This window comes from Symphalangus syndactylus, chromosome 7, assembly GCF_028878055.3.
Source record: "Symphalangus syndactylus isolate Jambi chromosome 7, NHGRI_mSymSyn1-v2.1_pri, whole genome shotgun sequence".
NCBI lineage: Eukaryota > Metazoa > Chordata > Mammalia > Primates > Hylobatidae > Symphalangus > Symphalangus syndactylus.
The window spans coordinates 98,424,764-98,438,827 of record NC_072429.2 but is presented as its reverse complement, the minus strand read 5'-3'; the positions used below and the strand labels follow the sequence as shown (position 1 = coordinate 98,438,827).

Below are 14,064 nucleotides of genomic sequence, written 5' to 3'. Positions count from 1 at the left end.
ATGAAAAAAATATGGCCAATACCCACAGACCTGTAGCAGACCTCCTCTTAAGTCAATGGATATTTTTGGTATGGACTGTTCTGGGCCTGGATTCCCACTGTGTTTACACCACTTAGCTTCCAGATTGGCAGTAGCACAACATGGTCCTATCAGAATGCGGCTTCTTTCTTTGAGACTTGTTTTAAGGAGAAAATCGTTTATACTGAGTAGAAATGATGACCCAAGAATTATGCCTGAAAAAAAAAATACAGAAGAGTATATAATTCATCCTTATCAAAAAAGTGTTTGGGAAAGAACTATCTGTATTTTTGAAGAGTATTAATTCATCCTTTGTCAGAGTCTTCTTGCTTGGTTGGCAGTCCACCACTGTTTCATGCCACTTATACAGAGCTCTAGTTATGAAGCAGGTATACCTCATTCACATTCCTAACAAAGTAATATTTGCCAAAACATTATGACTTTTTCCATGTGTGAGCATTTTAAGTTTTATGAGTAGAGACATTTTCATTAAGTTGTGCAAGTTTTTCAAGCAACTACATTAAGAATAAGAACAGCTGCTTCATTTGTCTATTGTTAACATGATGGGAAAGGGTAATTTTCTGTGATTTCCTACAGTAACAGAGTGCAGTATGTTACTCTGCTAGACACTCAAGTTTTTTACTGGCCCATGTTAAAATTCAAAACAATCAAAATATATAACATGTGTTTTCTAAAAATTTTAGTTTAATCCAAACTTCACACATCATAACCACTTGAAGTTTACAAAGTCTTAAAAACAGATAGTGGCAGGTTAGATTTACGAGAAAAACTATATGCTATAGTTCAAAGTAAATATACCCAGAAAAGGAATACACTTTAAAATGTAGGCTTTCTTTTGAACTTAAAATAGGAGTGTAGATCAAAACCTTTTCATAAAACCAATGGCACATTTTAAGATATTTAGATGCAAAGTTAAGAGTGGTGAGTTAACTTTCCTCCCAAGGAGCTCATATTCTAAATTGTCATAGTGAATATTGAATTTCACCAGACCACGTTTGTAATGCCCATGGCTTATTTTTCTAATGATATTTGATCCCTAAAAAAGATGAAAGATTAAAAAACACCTTAGGCCCATAGTATACACATGTTTTAAAGTACAGTAACCACATTGACTTTTCAATTCTGTAGAGACTTGAAAATTTCATATATGTTGTATATTCCTACTGCAGAAATAAGATATTCAACCTCTAATCCTCCACAGAAGGCATCACATCCACAAAAGCATTAGAGATAAGACTTTGGTTTAAAAATAATCATGGTGGAAATCAATTTCTTAAAATGTTTCATCAAATTGTGAAACTGAAACTACCATTTCATTTACAATTATCCTGATTCAAAGCTTTCACTTAGTCTAAACAAACAAATAAACAAGTAAAAAAAGCACTCCAGAAAATAAAAGAAATAGAAACAGGCCCCAAAACACCCCCAAATAAAAAACCATCTTTATTAACAGAGTCCATAACTGAAGCCATAATTTTCTGACTTAACAGCATTACATTTCTAAAATATCAAAAACTTCTAAAAGTAAATATTTGCTAAATGAAATATATCTATTCATCATCCAGAAATTTGCCATAAAGGCATAAAAGTATAGCCTTAATTCAGTACAATTATTTGGTAAATGAGCATTAACAGACTGTCAGGATTGCATCATCCTTTATTTTCAAATACACATATCTTTGTACAACCCCACACTGGCATATCTAATTATCTGTTTGTAATCTTAGTGTGATAGTCATATTGAATCCTTGTACACGGCATTTAATGCCAAAGGCCACCTAGGTTGCTTATCTTATTTAATGGTTATAATTACCTGTTCAGGCACCCAGATTGAAAAACCTCAGGCCCTCTTTGAAGGCTCTTATTTCCTTTGACAAATTTCTAAAATTTATCAATTTCTATTTCATTCTCTCCAATTCCATTATTTTAAAACATCAAAGAAGAGATACCTGAATAATACGAGTGACTCAAAGAGAAGATCACACCATTTTCAACCTCTAGTACTGACCATGCTGGAGGCAAGGACCAGCTTATTTAGTGTAGTCCTGGGCACAACAGTAGCTATTCAGGACATGTTCCATTGAACTGAATCGACAGTTTAGAATCCGATCCTATTTTTCAGCTGCCTCAACATGTTTCTTAATTGGTAGACAGGAAATAAAACTGCTTACATCTTTGGTTTCATTTTTTACTACTGTAACATAACAAGGCTGGATGGAAGAGATCTAGAAATCATCTATTCCAAGTCCTCTCACTTTAAAAAAAAAAAAAGCTTTCTATTTTGAAATAACTTTGGGCCTACATAAAAGTTGAAAAAACATACTGTATAATGTTCCTGTATACCCTTCACCTGGCTATGTAACGTTAGTACAAATACTGAAATCAGGAAATCCACATTGATATAATACTTTTAAATAATCTACACATCTTTTTAAATTTTTGCCATTTTTCCTACTAATTTCCTCTTTCTGGTCCCGGATTCAACCTAGGATCCCTACTGAATTTAATCATCAAAGCTTCTTAGTATTCTTTAATATGTGACAGATCCCCCAGCTTTCTTTGTCTTTCATGACTTTGATACTGTGGAATAACCCAGGGCAATCATTCTGCAACGTGTCTGTCTGTTGGGGTTTATCTGATGTTTTCTTGTGATTACAATGAGGTTATGCATTTTTGGCAATACCACAGAAGTTACACCCTTAGTGCATCATATTGGTGTATGTGATATCAATATTTTATTATTTACAATATTAACTCTGATCATATGGCTAAAGTGGTGTCTGTCAGATTTTGCCACTGTAAAGTTAACACTTTCCCCTTGTAAATAAGTATTTTTGTGGGAAGACACTTGGAGATTATGCAGATACGCTCTTTTTCTTCAAATTTTCACCCACTAATGTTAGCATCCACCAGTGGTCTCACCTGCAATGATTTATTGTGGTGTGTGATAATGGTGGTTTCCTATTTCCCTTATTTAGAGCTGGCCCTTCTAGTGCCCACTTCAGTAGCACATAGACTACAGCTGTCCCTTCTACCCCATATACTAATTCGATTATTTATTTATATCAGTATGGACTCATGAATACTCATTTTTATGGGTTATAACCCAATACTATCATTATTTACATTGTTGCTTGCTCTGAACCAGCTCTGGCCATTGGGAGCCCTTTAAGATGGTCCCTGTGTCCTTTTAGTATATGCCTATCTTTTTTTTTTTTTTTTTTTTTTTGAGACAGAGTCTCACTCTGTCACACAGGCTGGAGTGCAGTGGCATGATCTCGGCTCACTGCAACCTCTGCCTCCTGGGTTCCAGCGATTCTCCTGCCTCAGCCTCCCGAATAGCTTGGATTACAGGCACCCACCAGCATGCCTGGCTAATTTTTGTCTTTTTAGTAGCGATGGAGTTTCACCATGTTGGCTAGGCTGGTCTCAAGCTCCTGACCTCGGTTGATCTGCACATCTCAGCCTCTCAAAATGCTGGGATTATAGGCGTGAGACACTGCACCTGGCCTATGCCCATCGTTTTTTGAGAACTTCTTTACTTTCCGGCCACAAAATATTTCAGGCTCATCTTGTATTTTTCCCACCCCATCTCTAGCACCAGCCATTTCTCCAAGGAGCTCTGGTTTCTTTTGTTGAAGAATGGTATCTAGAAACCAAAATCTGGGTGGTAGGTATGCTCATTGCTACTGGGGTGTCACTGCTGCTAGGCCCCTTCAGCAGTGATAAGAAGTATATGTATGTATAGCAACCCCTGTATACCTACATATCTTTGTCTCTCTCTCTATCCGCTAGTAAATACATTAAAAACCATGAATTCATACTGATACCTCAGGTTCAAATCCAACAGCACAGGGTGGTTTCTAGCCTTCTCACCTTCCTTATTTGTAACTTCTTTCTATGACCATAAGAAACTTGCTAAGTACCTCTTCAGGTGTGTCTGTTTCTAATCCACCTTAAAACATCACTTGGAGTGGTCAACATTAAAGCAAAAAAACTAAGAAAGCCATAAAGAACAAGTTTATGGAAGCAAAGGTAATTATCTACTAAAGAAAAGCCATGAAAGGTTGATATTTATTTCTGGAAGTCTCTTTAGGAATGGGTTTGACAATATTTTGTCTACAAAGCATACAGAGGAATGAGATTGCTTTCTCACTCTATAGTGGCTTTCATTTAAAAAAGAGTATTTGTAAGCATGACAAAATCTTATATTTGTAGAAATAACATAATACATATAGAATTTGGATCATATTAGGTATTTCTACTATGCAGGAACCACTTTAAAATACTGATATTGTACTAAATACTGATACTGTACTAAAATTATGAGGCTTTGTCTTAAAAGAACTAGTACTGAAATGTCAAAATTCATATCATTCTATACGATGCATATCACTTGCAAAGTGCCTACCTCTTACAGAACTTAAGTAGAGTTGATGGAAGGCTCTTCTTAACCCCCTCAAAGTTATACAATTACAAGTTCTTATTGACTGGGGCAAGGAGAGAATGAAAAAAAAATTCCAGACTTGAATTATTACAAAACAAATATAGAAAAACACTTTCCTACTATTACACAAATCCTATTTTATTTTTAGTTTTTTTTTTTTTTTTTTTGCTTGGGGACAGAGAATGGGATAGCCAGAATTCTCAAGAGAGTAAAGATAAAGGTGAGGACAGAAATATCAGTAAAACGGCATAGAATTAGGAAGCCAATGATCACACAAACATTTGGGAGGCTGGAACAAGAAGAGAGAAAGTGGGCCAGACTTAGGGAGCACTAAAGAGGACCAGAGGACACACAATGTGCTTCAGAAACAGAGGCCCTGCAATGAAGGCAGGCACTGAGCGCTATAGCTATAGCTATGTTCCGGTGACAACAGAATCCAATGACTGGTTTGCCGGGAAACAGTCTAGCAGGATGGGGAACTTGCCACACTTTATGGGACTTTATGTTTGATATTCTCTGGAAATTGATTTGGTCCAGGAATGAGCATAATATTCAATGAAAACCACTAAGGTATAATAATACTTTTGGGAACATGACCCTTCCTCTTGCTCCCTGGTCTTGAGGTTAAGAAAATGAAGGCCTTGGAACTGCTGGCAGTCAGCATGTGGAGCCTAAGGGCTGAAGCTGCGTAACGCAGAGGTAAGAAATCTAACATACTCTTCCATGCCTCAGGACAACACTGGTTTGGAGCTTTTCACATACATAAAAACTGCTTAAACCAGTGGGATTTTAATAAGTAATCTTCAGTTTTCTATTCTCCCCTTGAACTAATATTTCAGCAAACTTCTCTACTCTCATGGCTTAAACCATAATTTCTGTCCTTATGACAAAGTATCTAAAACCAGGCCTAATTTCTTAAACAAGTGCTATTACCATGCTTCTGATTGTTTCTAAGGAATTTACATATCCTGGGTCACCTTCAATTTGATATTTATGTAGGCACGTATCCATTATTCAACCAAAAGTTACTGGTTATCTACCATATATTTGGTATATGAAGATAAAGTAAATAATTAGCAATTTTCTTTCATATCAGATTTTCTCTTGGCAATGTATTAGCTTCAAGTTCTGCAATCTCAGTAAGTACTGAGTGGGGAAGAGATATCTTACAACATTTCTAATATTGACTCTGTTAAGCACATGAACTGTTGAACAGGAATACTTCCCTGCTATCATACAAACCCTAATATTTTTGCTTTCTTTTTACTCACTTTATGTGCTGTTCACTTTTTTTTCAGTCTCTTTTATTCTTTTGCTCAAGACTACCCCTTGCTTTAGCCTTAGTTTTTACAGTCATTGTTTTTATTTGCCCGTAACTCAGGCCTACCAGCACTGATCATGAGCTTGTTTAAATACACAAATGGCACTGAGAATTTAATAAGATGCTAATGTTTGCAGTGAGGACACAGGAACAGCCATTGCCAGAAAGTATTAAGAAAATACAAAATCTACAGATATAAATATGTCCTGCCTGGTCCTTTTTGTCCCTTTTCTTTCTTGCCATATACCTACAAGGAAATTCAGTGTGGTTCAATTTTGAAACTTACACAACTGATTCAACTTCTCCCCATGTGCCTTCCTTGTCTGCTACACATACTGCACACACCAACCTGTTGTGACTCCATTCCTCAATGAGGGAACACAGTTATCTGTAGTACCACAGAAAGGTTAACCCACAAATAACAGCTTTTAAGTTTAAAATAGATATTTCCTTTGAACATTTACTCCTACATTAAAAAAAGCTACAACATAATAAAAAACACATTAGTTAAGTGCTTTTAATCTTGGAACCAGTATTTATTTATTTAGAGACAGAGTCTCACTCTGTCGCTCAGGCTGGTGTGCAGTGTTTGATCTCAGTTCACCGCAACCTCTACCTCCCTGGTTCAAGCAATTCCCCTGCCTCAGCCTCCTGAGTAGCTGGGATTACAGGCACACACCACCACGGGCAGCTAATTTTTTTTGTGTGTGTGCATTTTTAGTAGAGAGGATTTCACCACATTGGTCAGGCTGGTCTCCAACCCTTGACCTTGTTATCTGCCCACCTCGGCCTCCCAAAGTGCTGGGATCATAGGCGTGAGCTAGTATTTATTAAGAGCTTGTGATAACAGCAATAAAGGGTGGTGATGAATTTCACAAAGGGTCACTTACAGATGGTAAACCAAATTATACACTTTTACCACAAGATACTAAAGTAATCCCTGGGACTCATGACAGGGTTATTAATTTTCCTTTCCCCTTTATTTCACTCTGAGAAGCCAGCCCATGGGACATCAGGCCTTTCTTTTTTTCCCAGGAAACTTACTAAATATCTTCCTTACTTTGATTCTTATATATTACCACATATATAAACCTAGGGCCATAGAGAATACTCAGAGTTCATGTAAACTAGATATTTATACATCCAACAACCTGGTATAAATGGCAACAGAAAGTAAGTTAAGGCATGTGTTCTTCTTCCTAGGGGGACAAATGCACCATTGGACAAAATGCCTACAAGTAAAAATTATAAAGAGCTACCTTCTTAACAACGGAACACTGGAAAAGGCCTGAATAATTTTGTAAAGTTCTGTGTGCGTGTGTTTATAGCAAATAAGACAAATGTTTATATTTGTTCTAGCTCATGAGTATGCAGGCATTTGATGAATTACCCTGTACATTTTCTGTACTTGTATTTTTTTCCCTAAATTTCCAAAAACAATAAAGACAAAATCTTTAGAAATATGTTTCAAAAGTTTATGATATAAAATTATCACTTAGATGTTTAAAAGCATGAATATTAATAAAGTTACTTACCCAATTGCTGATCAGGTCATTTTTTAAAAACTTTAAATTCTGAAACAATTTTAGGCTTTCAGCAAAGTTGATATCCTTCACCCAGCTTCTCAATGTTAATAACTTACATAAAATCAGATTATGATTCTCAAAAACCATTAAATTTGCAGTGATACAATACTACTAATTTAAAGACCTTTCAATCTCACCAGCTTCGGTAATAGGTGGTGGAGCCAAGATGGCCAAATAGGAACAGCTCTGGTCCACAGCTCCCAGCGTGAGCGACGCAGATGATGGGTGATTTCTGCATTTCCATCTGAGGTACTGGGTTCATCTCACTAGGGAGTGCCAAACAGCGGGTGCAAGACAGTCGGTTTAGCGCGCCGTGCGCAAGCCCAGCCAAAGCAGGGCCAGGTGTTGTCTCACTTGGGAAGCACAAGGGGTCAGGGAGTTCCCTTTCGTAGTCAAAGAAAGGGTTGACAGACGGCACCTGGAAAATTGGGTAACTCCCACCCTAATACTGCGCTTTTCCAACAGGCTTGGAAAACGGCACACCAGGAGATTGTGTCCCCCACCTGGCTCGGAGGGTCCTAGGCCCACGGAGTCTTGCTGATTGCTAGCACAGCAGTCTGAGATCAAACTGCAAGGTGGAAGCGAGGATGGGGGAGGGGTGCCTGCCATTGCCCAGGCTTGCTTGGGTAAACAAAGGAGCCAGGAAGCTCGAACTGGGTGGAGCCCACCACAGCTCAAGGAGGCCTGCCTGCCTCTGTAGGCTCCACCTCTGGGGGCAGGGCACAGACAAACAAAAAGTCAGCAGTAACCTCTGCAGACTTAAATGTCCCTGTCTGACAGCTTTGAAGAGAGTAGTGGTTCTCGCAGCATGCAGCTGGAGATCTGAGAATGGGCAGACTGCCTCCTAAAGTGGGTCCCTCACCCCCGAGCAGCCTAACTGGGAGGCACCCCCAAGTAGGGGCAGACTGACATCTCACACAGCCGGGTACTTCTCTGAGACAAAACTTCCAGAGGAATGATCAGACAGCTGAATTTGCAGTTCATGAAAATCCGCTGTTCTGCAGCCACCGCTGCTGACACCCAGGCAAACAGGGTCTGGAGTGGACCTGTAGCAAACTCCAACAGACCTGCAGCTGAGGGTCCTGTCTGTTAGAAGGAAAACCAACAAACAGAAAGGACACCCATACCAAAAACCCATCTGTACATCACCATCATCAAAGACCAAAAGTAGAAAAAAATACAAAGATGGGGAGAAAACAGAGCAGAAAAACTGGAAACTCTAAAAAGCAGAGCGCCTCTCCTCCTCCAAAGGAACGCAGTTCCTCACCAGCAATGGAACAAAGCAGAATGGAGAATGACTTTGACGAGTTGAGAGAAGAAGGCTTCAGACAATCATACTACTCCGAGCTACAGGAGGAAATTCAAAACAATGGCAAAGAAGTTAAAAACTTTGAAAAAAAATTAGACGAATGTATAACTAAAATGACCAATGCAGAGAAGGGCTTAAAGGAGCTGATGGAGCTGAAAGCCAAGTTTCGAGAACTACGTGAAGAATACAGAAGCCTCAGTAGCCGATGCGATCAACTGGAAGAAAGGGTATCAGTGATGGAAGATGAAATGAATGAAATGAAGCAAGAAGAGAAGTTTAGAGAAAAAAGAATTAAAAGAAACGAACAAAGCCTCCAAGAAATATGGGACTATGTGAAAAGACCAAACCTACGTCTGATTGGTGTACCTGAAAGTGACGGGGAGAATGGAACCAAGTTGGAAAACACTCTGCAAAATATTATCCAGGAGAACTTCCCCAATCTAGCAAGGCAGGCCAACATTCAGATTCAGGAAATACAGAGAACGCCACAAAGATACTCCTCGAGAAGAGCAACCCCAAGACACATAATTGTCAAAAATGAAGGAAAAAATGTTAAGGGCGGCCAGAGAGGAAGGTCAGGTTACCCACAAAGGGAAGCCCATCAGACTAACAGCTGATCTCTCGGCAGAAACTCTACAAGCCAGAAGAGAGTGGGGGCCAATATTCAACATTCTTAAAGAAAAGAATTTTCAACCCAGAATTTCATATCCAGCCAAACTAAGCTTCATAAGTGAAGGAGAAATAAAATACTTTACAGACAAGCAAATGCTGAGAGACTTTGTCACCACCAGGCCTGCCCTAAAACAGCTCCTGAAGGAAGCACTAAACATGGAAAGGAACAACCGGTACCAGCCACTGCAAAAACACGCCAAATTGTGAAGACCATCGAGGCTAGGAAGAAACTGCATCAACTAAAGAGCAAAATAACCAGCTAACATCATAATGACAGGATCAAATTCACACATAACAATATTAACTTTAAATGTAAATGGGCTAAATGCTCCAATTAAAAGACCCAGACTGGCAAATTGGATAAGGAGTCAAGACCTATCAGTGTGCTGTACTCAGGAAACCCATCTCACGTGCAGAGACACACATGGGCTCAAAATAAAGGGATGGAGGAAGATCTACCAAGCAAATGGAAAACAAAAAAGGGCAGGGGTTGCAATCCTAGTGTCTGATAAAATAGACTTTAAACCAACAAAGATCAAAAGAGACAAAGAAGGCCATTACATGATGTTAAAGGGATCAATTCAACAAGAAGAGCTAACTATCTTAAATATATATGCACCCAATACAGGAGCACCCAGATTCATAAAGCAAGTCCTGAGTGACCTACAAAGAGACTTAGACTCCCACACAATAATAATGGGAGATTTTAACACCCCATTGTCAACATTAGACAGATCAACGAGACAGAAAGTTAACAAGGATACCCAGGAATTGAACTCAGCTCTGCACCAAGCAGACCTAATAGGCATCTACAGAACTCTCCACCCCAAATCAACAGAATATACATTTTTTTCAGCACCACACCACACCTATTCCAAAATTGACCACATAGTTGGAAATAAAGCTCTCCTCGGCAAATGTAAAAGAACAGAAATTATAACAAACTGTCTCTCAGACCACAGTGCAATCAAACTAGAACTCAGCATTAAGAAACTCACTCAAAACCACTCAACTACATGGAAACTGAACAACCTGCTCCTGAATGACTACTGGGTACATAACGAAATGAAGGCAGAAATAAAGATATTCTTTGAAACCAATGAGAACAAAGACACAACATACCAGAATCTCTGGGACACATTCAAAGCAGTGTGTAGAAGGAAATTTATAGCACTAAATGCCCACAAGAGAAAGCAGGAAAGATCCAAAACTGACACCCTAACATCACAATTAAAAGAACTAGAAAAGCAAGAGTAAACACATTCAAAACCTAGCAGAAGGCAAGAAATAACTAAAATACGAGCAGGACTGAAGGAAATAGAGACACAAAAAACCCTTCAAAAAATTAATGAATCCAGGAGCTGTTTTTTTGAAAAGATTAACAAAATTGATAGACCGCTAGCAAGACTAATAAAGAAGAAAAGAGAGAAGAATCAAATAGACGCAATAAAAAATGATAAAGGGGATATCACCACCGATCCCACAGAAATACAATCTACCATCAGAGAATACTACAAACACCTCTACGCAAATAAACTAGAAAATCTAGAAGAAATGGATAAATTTCTCAACGAATACACCCTCCCAAGACTAAACCAGGAAGAATTTGAATCCCTGAATAGACCAATAATAGGCTCTGAAATTGTCGCAATAATGAATAGCTTACCAACCAAAAAGAGTCCAGGACCTGATGGACTCACCAGCTTCTCCTTCCATGTCCTTTTTCTGTTTCAGGATCCCACTCAGGATCCCATGTTGCATTTAGTGATTATGTCATCAGGTCACTTTGAGCAATCATGCGGTATGACTTCTTCTTTCTACCTTTCCTTCAACAGAATGCTTTCCTGCTGAATTTTTCTGTAGACTTTTTTCAAAAATCTATGTTTATCTTTTAAATTTAAGTTTTAGCAAACTAATGGCAGATATTTAATTAAACTAAATGAGGTGTAGCAACATTGAGAAATAATTTCAGAAACAACTGGTACGATAAACAGAACCAGTCATGCTTTGTTTGAATACTGACATACTTTTCATTGAGTACAAAAATTTACTTCAAGGAACAAATAGTTTCATGACTTTTAAAATACTCCTTCAGAAGACTAATAAATGCAAACCACTTGTTTTGGAAAATGTTTACAAAGTGCTGCCAGCCCTATGTTGTCAGTGTCTACTAGACCCTTAGTAAGGCTCCTAGTTTCTACATGCTGACTGAGAAAAATGCAATCTAAATCGAGCTTCTATATATCATTAGAAAGAGTAGTCAATAATGACATTGCAGGTAATTATTTTATCCAGCTGTAAGTAATCTAAGGCTACTGGAAAATCAGCAAGCATGTGTTAGATGCATCCAGAAGCTGATTTGCGTAACAGTGAAGCATCAGAAAACCCCAAAATGTGAAAAGGATGAAATTTTGTAAGTATTGTCTGTAAAGACATAACAAATCCCTCAAAAATAAAGTCTTCCATTCCTTCAACCAATTATGTTGAAGCAGATAAAAATGGCATTTGGGTGCTCTAGCCATGAAAAAAACATGTTCCTGCCCACCCTTGATCAGAATATGTAAGTTGATCAGATCCTATTTAATTATATTTAATTCTGTAATAAGCGTATATATAGAGAGAGCCTATATATATAGAGAGAGACAGAGAGAGAGAGAACCTATTAATATGGTAAACTAAAATACAGGAAGAAATGATATGTGGGAGAAAACATAACAAAACCAGAGAACTACATGGACACTGACATTTAAGCTGTAAAAGATGCCAGTATTCCCCAACAAATGAACTTAAAAGTCTAGTCATCAAAATAATAGACCAAATGGGTGGCCAGGCTACTAACATGTTTCCCTTCTCAAAGCACCTGATGACTTCTCATAGGTGAGATTTCCATTCCCCAGGGACTGTGACTTAGTCCATACTGGTAAGTAAAAGCTGGGACCTCCTAGTTTAATTCAAACCTCTTTGTTTGGACATAAGAAAATAGAAAAACAAGTAGCTGGAAGAGGAGTGTTTCTTTCCCATAAAAAAAAGGCAGAATTTGTCATGAAAGAAATGCCTACTGAGCTGGCTACTCACACATGGCCATTGTCTGGGAAAGGTATTTTTTATGAAATGCTTTAGAACTCTAGGATCCTGGAAAAATGAAAACTAAAAATACCAAAGGGTGATGGAGGATATGGTTTGCCTCTTTCTTCCCCTCCAATCTGCCACCATGCTCACTGTTTTTACAGTTGTGTTAGTTTATTAGAAAAATATAACTTGATTGGATCATGTGGCTATGTTTAAAAAAAAAAAGCAGACTGGCAGATCTGACTGTGCATACTGGAAAGTGTATGACAACCTTCTTACATAGGAAAGAATAACAGCAAATACATACTTGAAAAGTTTCTGGGATGAATACAGTAGCTGGTTAATTGAATTATGCGAGGAAACTGCTGAAGAATCAATTTTTTTTTTTAAAGTAAGTTACATGGATGGAAAAATTGGTATCAACTTACTCAAATAATGTTGAAAACAACATGACTTGCTAAAGTAATTTACTGCAGTGCCTTAGAAAATGGTCTTGATCTACATAATCCAGGTTTTGAAAGACTGGTATAACAGAAAGGCCAGCAGCCAGGAGATGTGTGTTCTAGTCTCAACTCCACCATACAGTATCCCTGGGCAAACTGCTTAACCTCTTCACTCTGTACTCAATGAGGGAGTTAAGACTAGCTCCATGGGCTTCGACCCAAGGTTCCTTGACACTTAGTGGGTCCCACATAGTAATGGTGGTCCATGAGGTATTTTTAGTATTCCTAAGAACCTAAAAGAAATCATGAATTTGTCTGAGACTAAGTTGTGGAGGTGTTCTAAAGTTTTTGTTTGTTTGTTTTGGTTATAATTGTATCAAGTTGGTATAGTTAGCTATTTAATACTAAATGCAGTGTGTCTGGACCATGAGGTCAATGGGAGAAAAGGATAATAAAGGTTATTGATAAAAAAGGATGACCTTTAAGGTATTTTTCAGCTCTGACATTTAGTAATCTATGACCTCCATATTCATGTGGTGTGATTTTGGGGAAAGGAAGATATACAAAGACCAACATTTACTGAGCACTTAATTTGTACCAAGCAATGTGTCGGGTACTCTGCATACATTATGTCACCTAATCCTCTCAAAGTCCTACAAATTAAATATTTTTGCCTTCATTTGGGAAATGCACTACAGAGTAACTTTTGACACAACCAACTGGTCAGTAAGTAGCAGGGCTGGGGAGCAGATTCTGTCTGCCTCTTTATAGCACCATGTTGCTTTATACAAACTACTGCTATTAGTTCTTAGTAATTTCATTTTTCTAATTGGTAACTGGGTTGTAAATACATGCTTTTTCCTGTCCTCAGTTCTCTTGCTCATCCCCAGTATGTTATGCCAACATAGCCAGCAAGTCCAGGGGACCAACCAGGGAGTAAAAGAACATGTAAGATGTTGTCAGTTACTCATCACTGTCAGGGTTGCTTTGCTAGAAGCTTTCCTAGCAAATAGCCTACTGGCTTATATGGACAAGCAGGCAATTTGCTGTGACCACAGGCAACACTAAATGCTGTCACAAATTCAATAGAGTGGGGGATAGAGATTTACTTCTAATCTTTTATTTTTCCACAGTCCTTGGGTTGGGGCCACAATGCTTGTCCATTTTATTAATACTAA

General features: G+C 38.1%; 1 protein-coding gene across 17 annotated transcripts in view; it reads right to left on the bottom strand.

Moving 5' to 3' along the window:
• VPS13B (vacuolar protein sorting 13 homolog B) overlaps positions 1-14,064 on the bottom strand; it is an 897,698-nt gene that overhangs the window by 171,388 nt on the left and 712,246 nt on the right. For all 17 annotated transcript variants that reach the window (XM_063642860.1, XM_055286878.2, XM_063642862.1 and 14 more), the window contains exon 37: positions 31-233. In XM_063642860.1, coding sequence (XP_063498930.1) covers positions 31-233 — 203 coding nt within the window. The remainder of the gene's footprint in view (positions 1-30; positions 234-14,064) is intronic.